The sequence below is a fragment of the Amphiprion ocellaris genome, chromosome 9 (genome assembly GCF_022539595.1).
Source record: "Amphiprion ocellaris isolate individual 3 ecotype Okinawa chromosome 9, ASM2253959v1, whole genome shotgun sequence".
Classification (NCBI taxonomy): Eukaryota; Metazoa; Chordata; class Actinopteri; family Pomacentridae; genus Amphiprion; species Amphiprion ocellaris.
In genome coordinates, this window is record NC_072774.1 from 26074056 (window position 1) to 26087924 (window position 13869).

A 13869-nucleotide genomic window follows, 5' to 3' on the forward strand; every position below is an offset into this window, starting at 1 on the left:
CTTGTCATCTCTCTATCAAAAATGTCACAAATATTCAAGGAGTCACAGAATACAATTATCTTGGAATCTGAATTAATGAGACTTTTGAATATTATGTGACTTGACTGATAAATAAATCAGGTCAAAGAACTGGTCTCTTAACAGGTAGAATCATGTCAAGACACTTTTTGAAGTAAATTTTCTATCAGATTATAGTGATTTTTATATATGCATTCCTCAGCTGTCTATCACTCTGCACTAGGATTTGTCACTTCTGACAGTTATAATCCTCCTCATTGTGAAGTTCGGTTGGCCATCCCTCTCTTATAGGTGTGATAGACAGAGTTTTATTATTTATAAGGCCTTTACCCTCTTTCCTCACACCTTACATTACTGGATTGTTGTCTTAATGCGGGCTCTTACCGAATACCATGAAATACCTGAATTACTCTGCTGCTGGTTGTTTTTACTAAACTTTGAAAATCCAGTTTTCCTCACTGCGCACTTGCGGCCCGGATTAACATAAAGAACAAGCTAAAGTTTGACTCACTTTTATCCCCAGGGCAATTTCAGTTTTTAAGTTATTTTACCACCAGTTGCTCTAGTTTTAGGTTATGTATTTGCTTTAACCTTTCAATGTTTTGTTTATTCTTGGTGGTTTTTATTATGTTATTAATTTGGCCTTTTACATATTATTTTGACATTTTTATCCTATTCTGAGGACTTTCCTTTCTATAAGTGATATTACATAGACTGATGGACACATATAAATACAGGAGGTTCTCATGGTTCCTAAAAGTGTTGCAAAAACACCCTGTCCAAACACACGTCTACATGCTTATACAAAAACACTCAGGTGTATGAAACAAGTGCAGACACCAATTAAAGTATGCTTTGAGCACTTTACTGTCTGTCCGTAAAGCAAAGCAAACATATGACACAATGTTCCACTGGAAGATTAGCACTTTGTTCGACATATTAATGACTCATCAGTTATATCAATGACTCACAGTTTGACTGTGAGAACGGCAGAATGTTGAAGTGGGTGTGTGCAGGTATCAACACATCCTTGACTGTTGATGCAGTAAGGAGTTTTGCTTTCAACTGAATCTATTTTCCTTCAATTTGGATCCATCGAATAAGAGCTGACTTCGTGATAATCCATGCAGCAGATCCTCAGCCAGTCTGCACTTTATTTTATGGATTACAGCAATTAACTTTCCAAATGCTCCCTGTCTCTCACATTGTTTCATTCATCCTCACAAATGCTTGTAAACGTGCTTCATCATCAGCAGAGGCCCTGAGTGAGGAACAGCGCTGCACCTTCCTCTGCTCCGTTACTGGGCTGCTCTGCTGGCAGTGGTGAGAAGTGGAGTTTGAATAAGTTGCTCCTCCCATGTTTCCTCCCAGCCCTCACTCTCAGTTGCGTTATGCTACACCACTCGTGTTCCTGTGGGCCAGTCACTCTTTAGATCTCTCCAACTCACAGCACCTCCTTGACTCTTGGTCTGTCTTCCTTTGCTGCTCTCCTGCTTCTTCACCCGCTCTTTAGAACCATCTCCCTCCCTCTATCAACCAGGATCTACAAACCAGCTATTCAAGGTAAGAAACAAGCAGACTTCTTCACCTGCTCTCATTTACCTGCAAACAACAACAAATATTTACCAGTTGATAACAGCACAAAAGCTTTTGTCCAAATGAATAATTAACATAGGTGAGTTTATTTTATTGTGTTACTGTACTGTATGATTCAATTAAATCTGCTGGAATGTGCACATATGATACTGCCTCCACACCTTTATGAGCACCAGTCCCTACAAGCAGAGGCAAAAGCATGTGTCAATAATATGAGTTATCTGACTCCCAGTTGCACGCAAGAGTTGTTAAAGGGAAACTGCTGTCTTTGTTGAAGCTTTAATGCAAACTGTAGGCTGACCAATAATTTCATTTAAAATAAAGAACCTGTTCTGTTGACACAAAGCATTCAGTTTATCTTGTGCAGAAAATGGTGAGCAAGATGGGGGTGGGCAGCAGAGAGCAGCGCAGAATGTTCCTAGCGTGTGGTTTTGTTGCAGGCTGGTAAACTGTAATAAATGTACCGGAACTGTGTGCATCAAGTGAATTCAAAACCGCTTAGAGTCACAGCCTCCGAGCTCAGCATCCTGTAGAAATCAGTCATCTTCATTTAGGAGCAAAAATGTTAATAATATCTTCTTCAAGTAGAAATATTGTTGTTCTGATTTATTTTTGCTTTTGCAACCACAATCAGTTGAATTGCACTAAATATCATTACACTTTAAGGGTTTTTTTTGTATTGCAAACCAGAAGACTGAAAGAAAAAGCTGTGAAAAACAAAATTACAGTAAAATATTAAAAATGACAAACACTAAAAACTAAAAAATCCATTAAAGTGGGAAATTTATTTAGTAGTGCAGATACTGTCCACATACTTACACACTGTCCCTGAGAGTTGCTATTTGAAAAATTTGATAACTAGTTTGTAACTATGACAGTGGGCAGCCGCACAAATTCATTGACTCAAACAACACTGATTAATGGCTAGACTTTCCAGCCATTAAAGCATGAGGTCAGTGAACTCATTCTACTCCGTGTGTTCAGATAATTTTGTCTTTATGTGACTCATAAAAGAAGAAAATGACAAAACGATTACTTCCTCAACAGGTGCAGATGAATAGGTTTTGTATATTGTGTTAAGACAGACTGCAAACATTAATTCATAAGGCTTCAAGTTCAAGGCAGTATGAGTTAGAACATGTTCTGTCTTTTTTCTCTGTAGTTCTGAACAAGAGTTGGGAAACAGACGGTGAAAATGTTGACAATACATATAAAGAAAAGCCACCTAAAGTTCAAAACATTGGCCCTTAACTACCTCACACACATCTGTAAAGTGTTAAACAGACCAAAGGTAACATCTGTCAGAAACGTAGGACATGCTTGTTGACACCTACCGGCTTGTAATCACACCTTGACAATCTGTTTGTTTTCACAGAAGTTGCTGTGCTAACTTTAGCTGCTGTAATTTGAAAGAACAACAAATATCGACATCACAGTGGTTTTACAGACCGCTGCTAAGAGATGAGTTAAATATTATTTTGCGATTTATACATCTTAAAAAGAAAATTTCACATTAAAATAAAATTGAGGGAGATAGAGATTAGATAAATAGTAAATAGAATTGTGGTTCTGCTTAAACCACTAAGTGTCTGGTTGTCTGATAAAAGCACTTTTGACATGGCTGAGACAGCATTACCTAATAACTACTGACACATGGCTATAATTACAATATCGACAAGCCACTGCTGAAAATAGCATTATGTGTCAGTTTAAACAAATTTAGGCAAAGGCTGGTTAAACAATATATTCAAATTGTATTTATTTTTTCCAACTCATTTCACTGTTTTCTTTATTACTAAAGAAAGGTTTGCTAGTTTGGAATATATTCTGTCTTTGCTATTACATAACATGACATGACACTGCTAGCTGCAGTTTTAAACTAATGATAGCATGCAGAGATCACAAAGACAAACACTGAAGACATAAGAAATGCAGGAAGAATCAAGTATAATAGAAAATTAGAATAGAAAAAGGAGTGGTAAGTTCCAGGTGTGTGTGCGTGTGTTACACATGTGTTAAAAGTTTGTGTGTGACCGGTAATTGCAACCTGTAATTGCAGCCATACTCCGATTCAGTGATTACATGAGAAATAGATGTGGGAGGCCGCTGGAACAGGAACAGTCCAGAATATGAGAGAAGGTTTTTTTTCCATCTCATCAAAGCCTGCATTGTGCATCTGGAATGAAACATGGTTTTCCTGTCACTGACTATATACACAACTCAGAGCAGTTTCTGGCACGTAACATTTCTGAACAAGATCAAAATTTGACGTTGTTATGTGAGCTGTCACAGATGGCGGGTTTCGGAAACAAATAAAAGCGAGCTTTATGGACTAAGCTGATACAAAGATCACTGAAGTCCAAATGGGTTAATCAAAAAACAATGAGTGAGAAAAGGTTAACTGAAAAAAGTCCTAAAAAGCAACAAAAGCAAACTGAAGCAAGGAATAAAGTAAAACAAAAGGGTACAAAAAAAACTACATGCACAACCCAGAGGAACACAGGCAGGTAAAAATGCAGCCTGGCAACTAAAACAGGTAGAGACAAGACTATATATATATATATATATATATATATATATATATATATATATATATATATATATATATATATATATATATAGTCTTGTCTCTACCTGTTTTAGTTGCCAGGCTAAATTGCCTTTCTCTAAGATCAGTACTTTTTCCATGTGGCTGACATAAAGTAAAATAGAGAAGAGTAATACAGAATAACATTTAATGTTCTTCAGAAGTTTTCCTAGTATTGGAATGTGGCAGCAAATGTGTGCTGCATGTGAATTTAGCTCGTATACAATCCCTCTATGAGATACAGACGGGTGACAAATTAAAACCTTGAACCTCTGACACCACAGTGATGGGATCAGGTGGTTCTAATCTACTGAGGGGACATGGTTTGGATCCATTTGTCTTCTTAGAGGTCAAGAGGATCCACCTTATGATGGAACATGTCTGTCCTGATGGGAGGGCACAAGGGCTCGCTGAATGGCTTGATGAGTGTTGAACTGATGTCAAACATGTGCTGATCAGATGTTAAACACTTTAGAAAGATGTTGGACCTAAGTGTTAGACAGTTCCACCACCATTAAATCAGCAGACACTTGTAGAATCCATACCAAGGTGCACTGACAGCACATAGTGGCCCAACACCTTAATAAAACACCATATGAGGGTTTTACCTTTATTATGTCACCTGTTTGTTTCAGCAGTTCAGCTAGTCAGTGTTGTGTAGTGAATAAGATTGTCATTAGTGCATTTAAGTCCAACTGCATCTACAACTGAAGTTACATAAGCTCCAAAGCGAACTCCTTTCGCTTTGCTGCAGCAAACCTGCCTGAATTCCCTCCAAAAATCTTTGAAACTGTCATTCCTTACATGTTTAAGCAGAAACTGCAGCAGACCCTAGCTGACCACTGCACATGCTGACTGTTTTCACTGACTTGCTAGCATTAATTTAGGGTGTTTTTAATCTCTGTTTAAACACTGGTGTGTCCTTTGTATTTGTATTATTTGTAACCTTCTTCCTGCTGGGGCTTCTTGCCAGGTCATCATTGTAAATGAGAAATTGTTCTCAACTGAGCTTACCTGGTAAAATAAAGAATTAAAAACAAACTAAAAAACCCATAAGCAACAGATCAAGATTTTGCCTAAATATACAAAAGTTTCATGAGACAGCAGCAAATATCTTTGCTTCCTCTTAAAGAACTGAACAGTTTTGAGGCATTTTCTCCTTGTTGTCTGACAAACCCTTTAAAAAATGGTGATGTTTTATAGTGGCAGGAACTGACAACTTCCAAATTTCCAAAGAAACCACACCTCAAATCCTCGACTTTCTCCAGAGAGACTTAAGCTGAGAGAGGCTTGTATCCTCCTCTGCAGGTCACAGCAAATTCCTACTCCATGCTATTGTTTTAGACGTTTCCTTTATTTATCTCACTGCAGTTGTCATTGCTTCTGACAAAAGGTTAGTATTTAAACTGCAAGAACACTTCAGATGACAAATTGCGATTTATGTTTTTTTCTTTCTGCTTGTGTTTTCATTTGCGAGTTTGTTTGACATTCCTCAGTCCAATAATACCATAAATGCATGCAGTTTTTTTCTGCTAAAATTAAGTTCATTGTTATTGTTCATCATCACTTTTCAAACCTCCCCGCACGTCATTGCTTTGAGAGCTAAGAAGCTTTTATTGAGAAAGACTCTCCTCTCTCTCTCTCTCTCTCTCTCTCTCTCTCTCTCTCTCTCTCTCTCTCTCTCTCTCTCTCTCTCTCTCTCTCTCTCTCTCTCTCTCTCTCTCTCTCTCTCTCTCTCTCTCTCTCTCTCTCTCTCTCTCTCTCTCTCTCTCTCTCTCTCTCTCTCTCTCTCTCTCTCTCTCTCTCTCTCTCTCTCTCTCTTTAAACCCCAATTCAACAGGAAATGGCTTCGAAAAAGAAAATGGGCTACAAGTGTCGCATAGCAGTAGTGCTGCTTCTCCTGTTGGCCAGTATTGCTGCCCTTGTTGCTGTTGCTGTCATCCAGGATGCCTGGAGCACGAAAGAGTACAGCTTACAGGTGAATGCACATGCACAAATGCTCATGTACACACACATAAATGCGTACCATTTGGTTGTAGATCTGATTCATTCTGAGAAAGTAACAGTACATTAAAGGAAGTATATAAATACTTCAGCTTCAATAAACTGAGAACGCGATGCCAAACATTATCCAGATGTCAGGGTCAAAGAAGAGGCTTTCTCATCATTAGGCCTGGTGATGAATATTGGTTCTGGTATATGGGCTCTGTAAAGCGTCTGGAGACAATCTGAATTGTAATTGGCGCTATATAAATAAAATTGAATTGAAATTGAATTGAATTAACCATGTGTGGTCTTGGGATGTATCACAGCAGCCTCTCTGCAGTTTAATACAACTTTTAGACAGATCAATTAAAGAATGTGTCCTTATAACATGATTTATTTCCTTTCTTTTTTATTTTAGTACGGCATAGTGATAGACTCGGGTTCATCTCGTTCCAATGTATACCTGTATGAATGGCCAGGGGAGAAGCAGAATGAAACGGGAGTAGTGTCCGAGAAAATGAACTGTAGAGTCTCTGGTGAGTCACTGTTTCAATAACAAGGGAGCAAATTCCAGCTTTTACGTGCTTTTAACACAGTGTGAAAGATAAATGCATGCTTGAAAAGATTATAAAATGAAATAGCAAGTTGAGTGACTTTAAGTACAGTATATGTGATGGCATGAAGAGAAAAGTAATGTCAGATAGCACTGAGCATTTTTAAAATATGAGACATGCTCTGTAAATCCTTACTAAGTTAAAAATGCCCTTAAAAGTAAGATTTCAGCTTGGATTTGTGTTTACAGGTGTTCCTATCTCCGAGATGAAAGTGGACCAACAGAAAGATGAGGAAGCATGGAAAGGATTCAAAGAATGCATGGACGAAGTCAGCAAAGTCATTCCTGTTGAAAAACACAAAAACACGCCTCTGTTCCTGGGAGCTACTGCTGGAATGAGACTTTTACAGTGAGAAAGCTTCATTTTATATGCACCACGTTTTTTTTATTGGGCTTCCATTTACCCCCATTGTTATATGTCCTCAGCTAAGAAACCAACCAGTACAGTAGAGCTGAAATGATTAGGAATTTGTTGATTGCAAGATTTTTTTTACAAAAAAAAAATCTATGTATCCCCTTTATAAACATGAATATCTGCTAGTTTTTTGTATTACTATGACAGCCAAATCAAGATTTGTTTTTTTTTTTTTGACTGCTGCTTGGACAAAACAGATCAGTTTGAATGTATTAACTTAGGCTTTAGTGAATAATTATGGGTGTGTTTCACTACTTTTTCACATTTTATGCACTGAATCAGTTACTAAATAAAACAACTGTCACAACTATTGATAATGAATAAGGTGAAATAAACATGAAGTAAGGGTTCGTCTCCAAGACAAATGCCTCAGAATAGAGAACAATCACGGGTGACATCCACTGATATATATATTTATAAAAAGGTGATTAAGCAAATGAAGTACACAGAAATTGGTTAGAGTTAAAAGCTAGGGCAGTTGCCCACTTTGCCTGGTTGGTAATCCAGCCTTGGGTTTTTTCCCCCACTGAGTCACCAGGAAGCCTCAGCAGTACAAACATGTTTAGACTGCAGGCTGGGGCAAAATTCAAGAGCTCAGATGGTGGGAAGTCCACACATGGGATCTTCTCACAGTAGAGGGTAGTTACTGAGTTTTAAAGGTCCTACAATTAATACTGTTGGTACAAAGGTTCGTGTTGTGGTCACTATTTTTGTTAGTTGAGGAAGACACTGTTTTGTTTGACATGTTTTTATTTATGAGAAATCAAAGTGAAAATGTCTAATAACAACATAATTTCTGAGGAAGCTATTATTAATGTTGGCATATTTATGTCATTTTTGTAAACGGAAGTTAAGATGAGAAGATCAGTATTACTGGCATATCTGTACTATAAATCTGAAGCTGGAGCCAGAAGAAGGGTTAGCTTAGCTTAAATTATCTTTGCATAAGCACTGCAAGCAGGCAGTAACAATTATCATTTAAAGGCCTCCAAAAATAACATCTTAAGGGTAACCTACTAAACAAAGACTGATTTTATATTCTGCATGGACTGAACAATCTAAATGTTAATTTGTGAGCTTAATTTCTTCTAGACTGCTTTTCATGTACCTTCGGACAGAGGAAGGCTTCAGATGTTGCATAAACAATTGAGTGACATTGATCTTCTCATTTAACTCTGTGCAACAAAGCAAATAAATTTTTTTCCCAAAATTTTAAACTCTTTCTAAGTTGATATTGATTCCATTTCTGACTTGTGTTTCCAATACGAGCTCTAATCTTGTGCCTTTTTCTGCTTTGCTATAAGTGAGAAAGATGAACAGAGGTCCAATGAAGTCCTGGCAAGTCTCAAAGAATACCTGAGTTCACTGCCCTTCATGTTCCAAAATGCCTCCATCATTACTGGTCAGGAGGAAGGGCTGTATGGGTGGATCACTGTCAACTACCTGATGGGAAACTTTCTAGAAGTAAGACACTGGCATGATCTATTTGGTCTATCAAAAGAGTTTGTTTGAATGTGAAAAATGTTACTTCACAAACATGTTTTATAATATATTACCTTTTCTCAATTTATTTACAGAAAAACATATGGAACTCATATGTACGCCCAGAAGGGGCAAAAACGGTGGGTTCCATGGACCTCGGTGGGGCATCAACACAGATTGCCTTTTCAGTCCAGGAGGCTCACAGTGGGCCGGACTACATGCATGTCAAGCTCTATGGCTACGCCTACAACGTCTACACACACAGCTTCCTCTGCTATGGCAAAAATGAGGCTGACAAGAGGGTTCTTGACAAAGTAGTCCAGGTAAACATGTTCTCTTTGTTTCTTTAACATGTGTGCACATAAGAAAGTGTCCGCTACTAAAGGTCATATCTGCCAGGGACTATGTGGCTGGTGGCTCTTTCCCGAGCCTCCTATACGTTTCTTTGTTCCCGATAAAGTGCACAAGACACTGAGAATGTCTGCTTTAATTCTTTTTTTCTTGCGTGCGTTTGCAAGCCAGAGTCCATTAATGCTCAGTTAAGAATTGATTAGTGGACACCGCTGCCCCTTAGCTGCTAACAGGCAAGAGGATAACAGTCAAGGATGCATTATATCATTAAGGATATTGATTGACCCATGAATGCCGTCAAGCTTGTCTGCGAAAAATGCATTATTTCTGGCAGCTTATAGCTTCATTCTTGAAACTAATAGTAGTCCAAGCAGGGGAAATATGCTGTGCTGTGAGATTGTGTAGTGGGTGTAGATTTGCTGCAAATCACCAGTATATTCCTTAACGTTTGTTTTCACATCAGGAAAAAGCCAAATTTAAGCAATGGTTGATGTATAGATACACAGAGATGATGTGTCTCTAAATGCAGAAGGAATACCATTCAAACTCTTTCCTCTTATCACATCCTTCCATGCTTCTTCCTGTCCCTCTTTTTTTTTGTTGTTGTTGTTTATACTCCCGTGCTGTTTGTTGTCTCATCCTCTGTTTCTTCTTTGACATTTTCTTTTTTCTTGTCATGTTCCAGGGATCATCTGACCCAGCCTACATAATTAACCCCTGCTACCCTGAAGGTTTCAATATCACCATGAAGGCCTCGTCCATTTATGACACAGAGTGCACGAAGAAACCCAAGAACTACAACCCAGATCAAGACTTTTTCATGGTCGGAGCCGCCAACTCAGACGGCTGTGAAAGCATAGTGAAGTCGATATTCGATTTCAAGACTTGCCCCTCATCACAGTGTTCCTTCGACGGGGTCGAGCAGCCACCGGTCACTGGAGAATTTATGGTAACTCAGAGAGGAAATACAACACAGTGGAGCAAGCAGACAAAAAAATGCAAAACAACATATGACATGTTTCTGTTGTTCCTGGCAGGCTTATGCTGGATTCTTCTACACTGCGAGGGCCCTGCTGATGAACGGCTCAACGGATCTGGATCAATTCAATGCCTCAGTTAGGAACTTCTGCCACACACATTGGACAGTGGTAAGCTCTTCTTCAACCTCTGGAGGAGAAAAAAAAAGGTGGGATCAAAGGGTGAAAAGGATAAGGAAGGAATTAATATTGAGGTGAGGAAACAATAAGTAAAGAACAAGGTAGGAGAAGACAGCAATAGAGGCATACATGAACAGAAATTGTACTTCCGCAAGATTACCAAGTAGAAGAGAAGGTTTTGTTCCAAGGTGAACTTTTTGGGTTTTTTTTTACCTGCGCTGACATCACTCTCTGTGGTTTGCCGAACTGTTGACAACATTCTCTAGGAAAGAAAACTAAGGTTAGCTAACGGTTGCACCCTCACAGCCTTATATTTGCATTTGTTGTTGTTATTTAACTTCAAAGCTTGACGTCAAAGTGTTCTGACTGCCAATTTAACTTACAAAATAAAACTACATGCATTAAACATGTCATATTTGACAAAACTTCCGATACTTTGGTAACAATTAGAAGAATGCAAAGAAAGTGTAAAAAAAAAAAAATAAATAAATAAATAAAAAAAAAAATAAAAAAAAAAAAATATATATATATATATATATATATATATATATATATATATATATATATATATATATATATATATATATGTTTGGAGGGGTGTATGGAGTTGTTTTTGATCTAAACTGTAAACTGAAGTCTGTCTTCATCATGCCATCTTATCCTGGTCTTGTCTTGACCACAGTATTGACATTTTGTTGATAGCATTCACTATATTGCATCATTAATTGTAATCGCAGGCTAAACTGATTGATTGATTCTCTTCTTTTCAGCTGAAACAACAAAAGACATGGATTTCTGACAAATACCTCAAGACTTACTGTTACGCATCTCACTATATCCTCACTTTGCTGGCAGACGGATACAAGTTTGACGAAGAGACCTGGAAAAACATTTATTTCGAAAAAGAGGTTGGTGGAACAAAAGGGACAGTCACACCGCCCCTTGCTCTTGTCTTTTACACAACTTTGAAGCCAGTGTACTGCAAATAAATTGTATTTAAGAAGAACATGTCCATCAGAAATGTATTGAGAGCTGTCGTGGTTGAACTACTCAGGCATTTACATCCTTTAGCATCCATAAATCAGGCCACCCACTGGGACTGAGATGGATGGATGACATACTTATCATCTGCTCTCAAAAAGCCGATGCCAGAGGGAAAGCCGTGCAATTAATGTGTTCACAAAGGAACTCCCTCACCAAAAGGGGATTCCTGGTCTGTGACATTCCATATATCCGCCGTGAGTCATAAAGAAATATAATAGCACTTACAAAGTCGCGTTATAGTCCCAGTTTCCAACTTGCAAAGAGACTGGCCTTTAGATACAAGACTAGACAAGATTGTTCCTCAACAGCTGGCGATGCTCCCAATTTCCAACAACTGAATTAGTGTGTTCTGTTTAAAGCCTCCAGGGGATCTGGGAGTCTGATGGTTGGTGGCTCCTAATAGACACAGCGTCAAAACAAGTTTTTTTCTTTGGGTCTTATGACTCATCTTTTGCCTTCAAGCTGTAATTGTGAACTTCATGTCAGCACAGTTTGAGATTTTCAGCTTCTCCAGACATCTTCCAATGCATTGATATACTGGCACTAGCACTTCAATGACTGCTTCTCTTTTCTTCCCTTCTCTTCTCTTCAGGTAAAGGAAACCAGTATAGGCTGGAGTCTGGGCTACATGCTGAGTATGTCCAATATGATCCCATCTGAAGTGAGATACATCAACCCCATGACAGACCCCGTCTTTGCCGGCCTTATCTTTCTATTTTCAGCACTAACCATTGTAACTGTGGTCATAGTTTTCATTTTCTTCGTTCGCAACTGCTGCTGAGAGTGTAAGTTACAACAAAGTGGATCATCTGCCATTGAAAGCCTCGGGGGCAGCTGAAGCTCTGTAAGTGGCGGCAGAGCGACACTAGCATGTGTCAAGGCACTTGTACTGAAAGTTACTAATCAGAATGTCTTAGCTTGAGCCATTAACTGCTTTATTTTTGAGTCTTTGAGTTATGTTCAGATGCTAGATAGGGAACAGCCGCTTTAGAAAAGTACTAAAAAAACCTGTTCATTTTGTACCTCAGGGAAGCTTGCAAAGATATAAGTACTTTGTTTTTGTTATTTTTTGTACTTAGTTGACTGTGATCAGCTAAAGGGTGACACAGTTTGTGCTGAAAGGGAAACAAAAAGAGCAGCCAGAGATGCCCATGTGCTTGTTCTTGCTGCACATTGTGAAATCTCAAAATTGACTTTATCTCAAAATGAGATTCTATATGTGCATTCACACGAGTGCTCAGATGGACCCCCAGGCAAGAGCATGAGTTATTTACTCACCTACTAACTGTGTTTTTCTTCTTGTATTACACGTGTATTTGCACTGAATGCATCTGCAAACAAATGGTAGCATTTTGCCACAATGTAGTCTTTTATATTGTGTATGAACTCTCTGAAAACCATAGCTGCACAACAATACTCGACATTTATTGAACGAAAACCTCCCTAATAAATAATGTATTGAATGTGCCATTGTTTCATTGTTTCAGTACATGCGTCATGAATTCATAAAAGGTTTTTACAGTGTATTGATAAAGAATTAATAGCTTCAGATTCAATTATTTAAGAAAAAAACATTGCTACAACAGCTTTCAGGTGATCAGAAATGTATTATACTTACTTGTGTTGTTACTGGGAAGGTTTTCATTCGGAACTGAGTATTGTATCAATATTAGTTATACATGCTGGTTGGTTCATTTGTTCAATCAGTAGAAAAAAGATACGAGAGAAAAATCACTGAAGAATTTTAAGAAATTTCCACACTGACAACCCCGACATAACAACTTTTCAGGGAAATAAAGACAATTGATTACATCAACATGCAGCCTTGGATGAGAGAGTTATCAATATGTTTCCATAGATGTAAAACTTTGATTACAGTATTAGATTTTATTTCTATTTTTTTGGTATTGATTCTATTTTTGCCAGTTTTGGAAGTGAGAAAACCTGATACCACCTACCTTCAGTCATGACTGAGAACAATGAATCTGGATTTCTGTCGGAGCTGTGTATAAAACACACTTCATATATTATGTTATTTTTTTTCTATCATTGTATTGCCCTTTCCTTGTGACAGTAATATATATATAAAAGGAATCCTTCCATTGTGTAGCAAAAACAGTAATATGTATACATGGAAATCTAACTGAAAACAGCATGAATAAAAACGGTGTGAGTGTTTTCATATTCTGCATACATCAGACTCTGCTTAGGCAGCATTCTCAGTAATACTGTTGTCGCTGCAGTGGAGAAAATGATGCACGATTTTCATTTGATGCATGGCTTTTTTGTTTCTCCTCTTCACTACATATATAAAAAAAGCTGATATTCTAACTGCATCTTTTGTTCTTGTTGCTTCACAGCCTGGCTTACTGACAAATTTCTGTGAGCTTTGCATAATTAATTTACTAGTAAACACCTAAAAAAATACAGTGACTACTTCTTTTAAACTATTCCATTTACCAGCAGAGGTAATGTCAAGGTACTAATATGCCTCTTGATCTAAGTAACACATTTATCAGCGCAAAATCCCTACAGACGTCTTCAAACAGTACACTTGCACACTTAAACCTTTCACTCATTCAAAATACAACAGCGCTCTCTAGTGGTAACCTCCTGAGTT

At 37.9% G+C, this 13869-nt stretch overlaps 1 protein-coding gene across 1 annotated transcript; it reads left to right on the forward strand.

Annotated features, from left to right (window-relative positions):
• The first annotated feature begins 1422 nt into the window (after nucleotides 1-1422).
• Nucleotides 1423-13433, forward strand: entpd3 (ectonucleoside triphosphate diphosphohydrolase 3). Its single transcript, XM_023299965.3, has 10 exons — nucleotides 1423-1581; nucleotides 6042-6179; nucleotides 6606-6723; nucleotides 6990-7149; nucleotides 8520-8679; nucleotides 8793-9020; nucleotides 9734-9997; nucleotides 10086-10196; nucleotides 10976-11113; nucleotides 11842-13433. Exons 2-10 carry the CDS (start codon nucleotides 6045-6047, stop codon nucleotides 12028-12030), a joined length of 1503 nt encoding a protein of 500 aa, XP_023155733.2. The 5' UTR covers nucleotides 1423-1581; nucleotides 6042-6044; the 3' UTR covers nucleotides 12031-13433.
• Nucleotides 13434-13869: the final 436 nt, after the last annotated feature.

What these genes read in the sequence shown, in the direction of transcription:
- entpd3 (XM_023299965.3), top strand. Translation starts at nt 6,045, where the DNA reads ATGGCTTCGAAAAAGAAAATGGGCTACAAGTGTCGCATAGCAGTAGTG. An exon ending in CGAAAGAGTACAGCTTACAG is followed by an intron (nt 6,180 to 6,605) that starts GTGAATGCACAT and finishes TTTTTATTTTAG; the next exon opens with TACGGCATAGTGATAGACTC. An exon ending in TTCTTGACAAAGTAGTCCAG is followed by an intron (nt 9,021 to 9,733) that starts GTAAACATGTTC and finishes GTCATGTTCCAG; the next exon opens with GGATCATCTGACCCAGCCTA.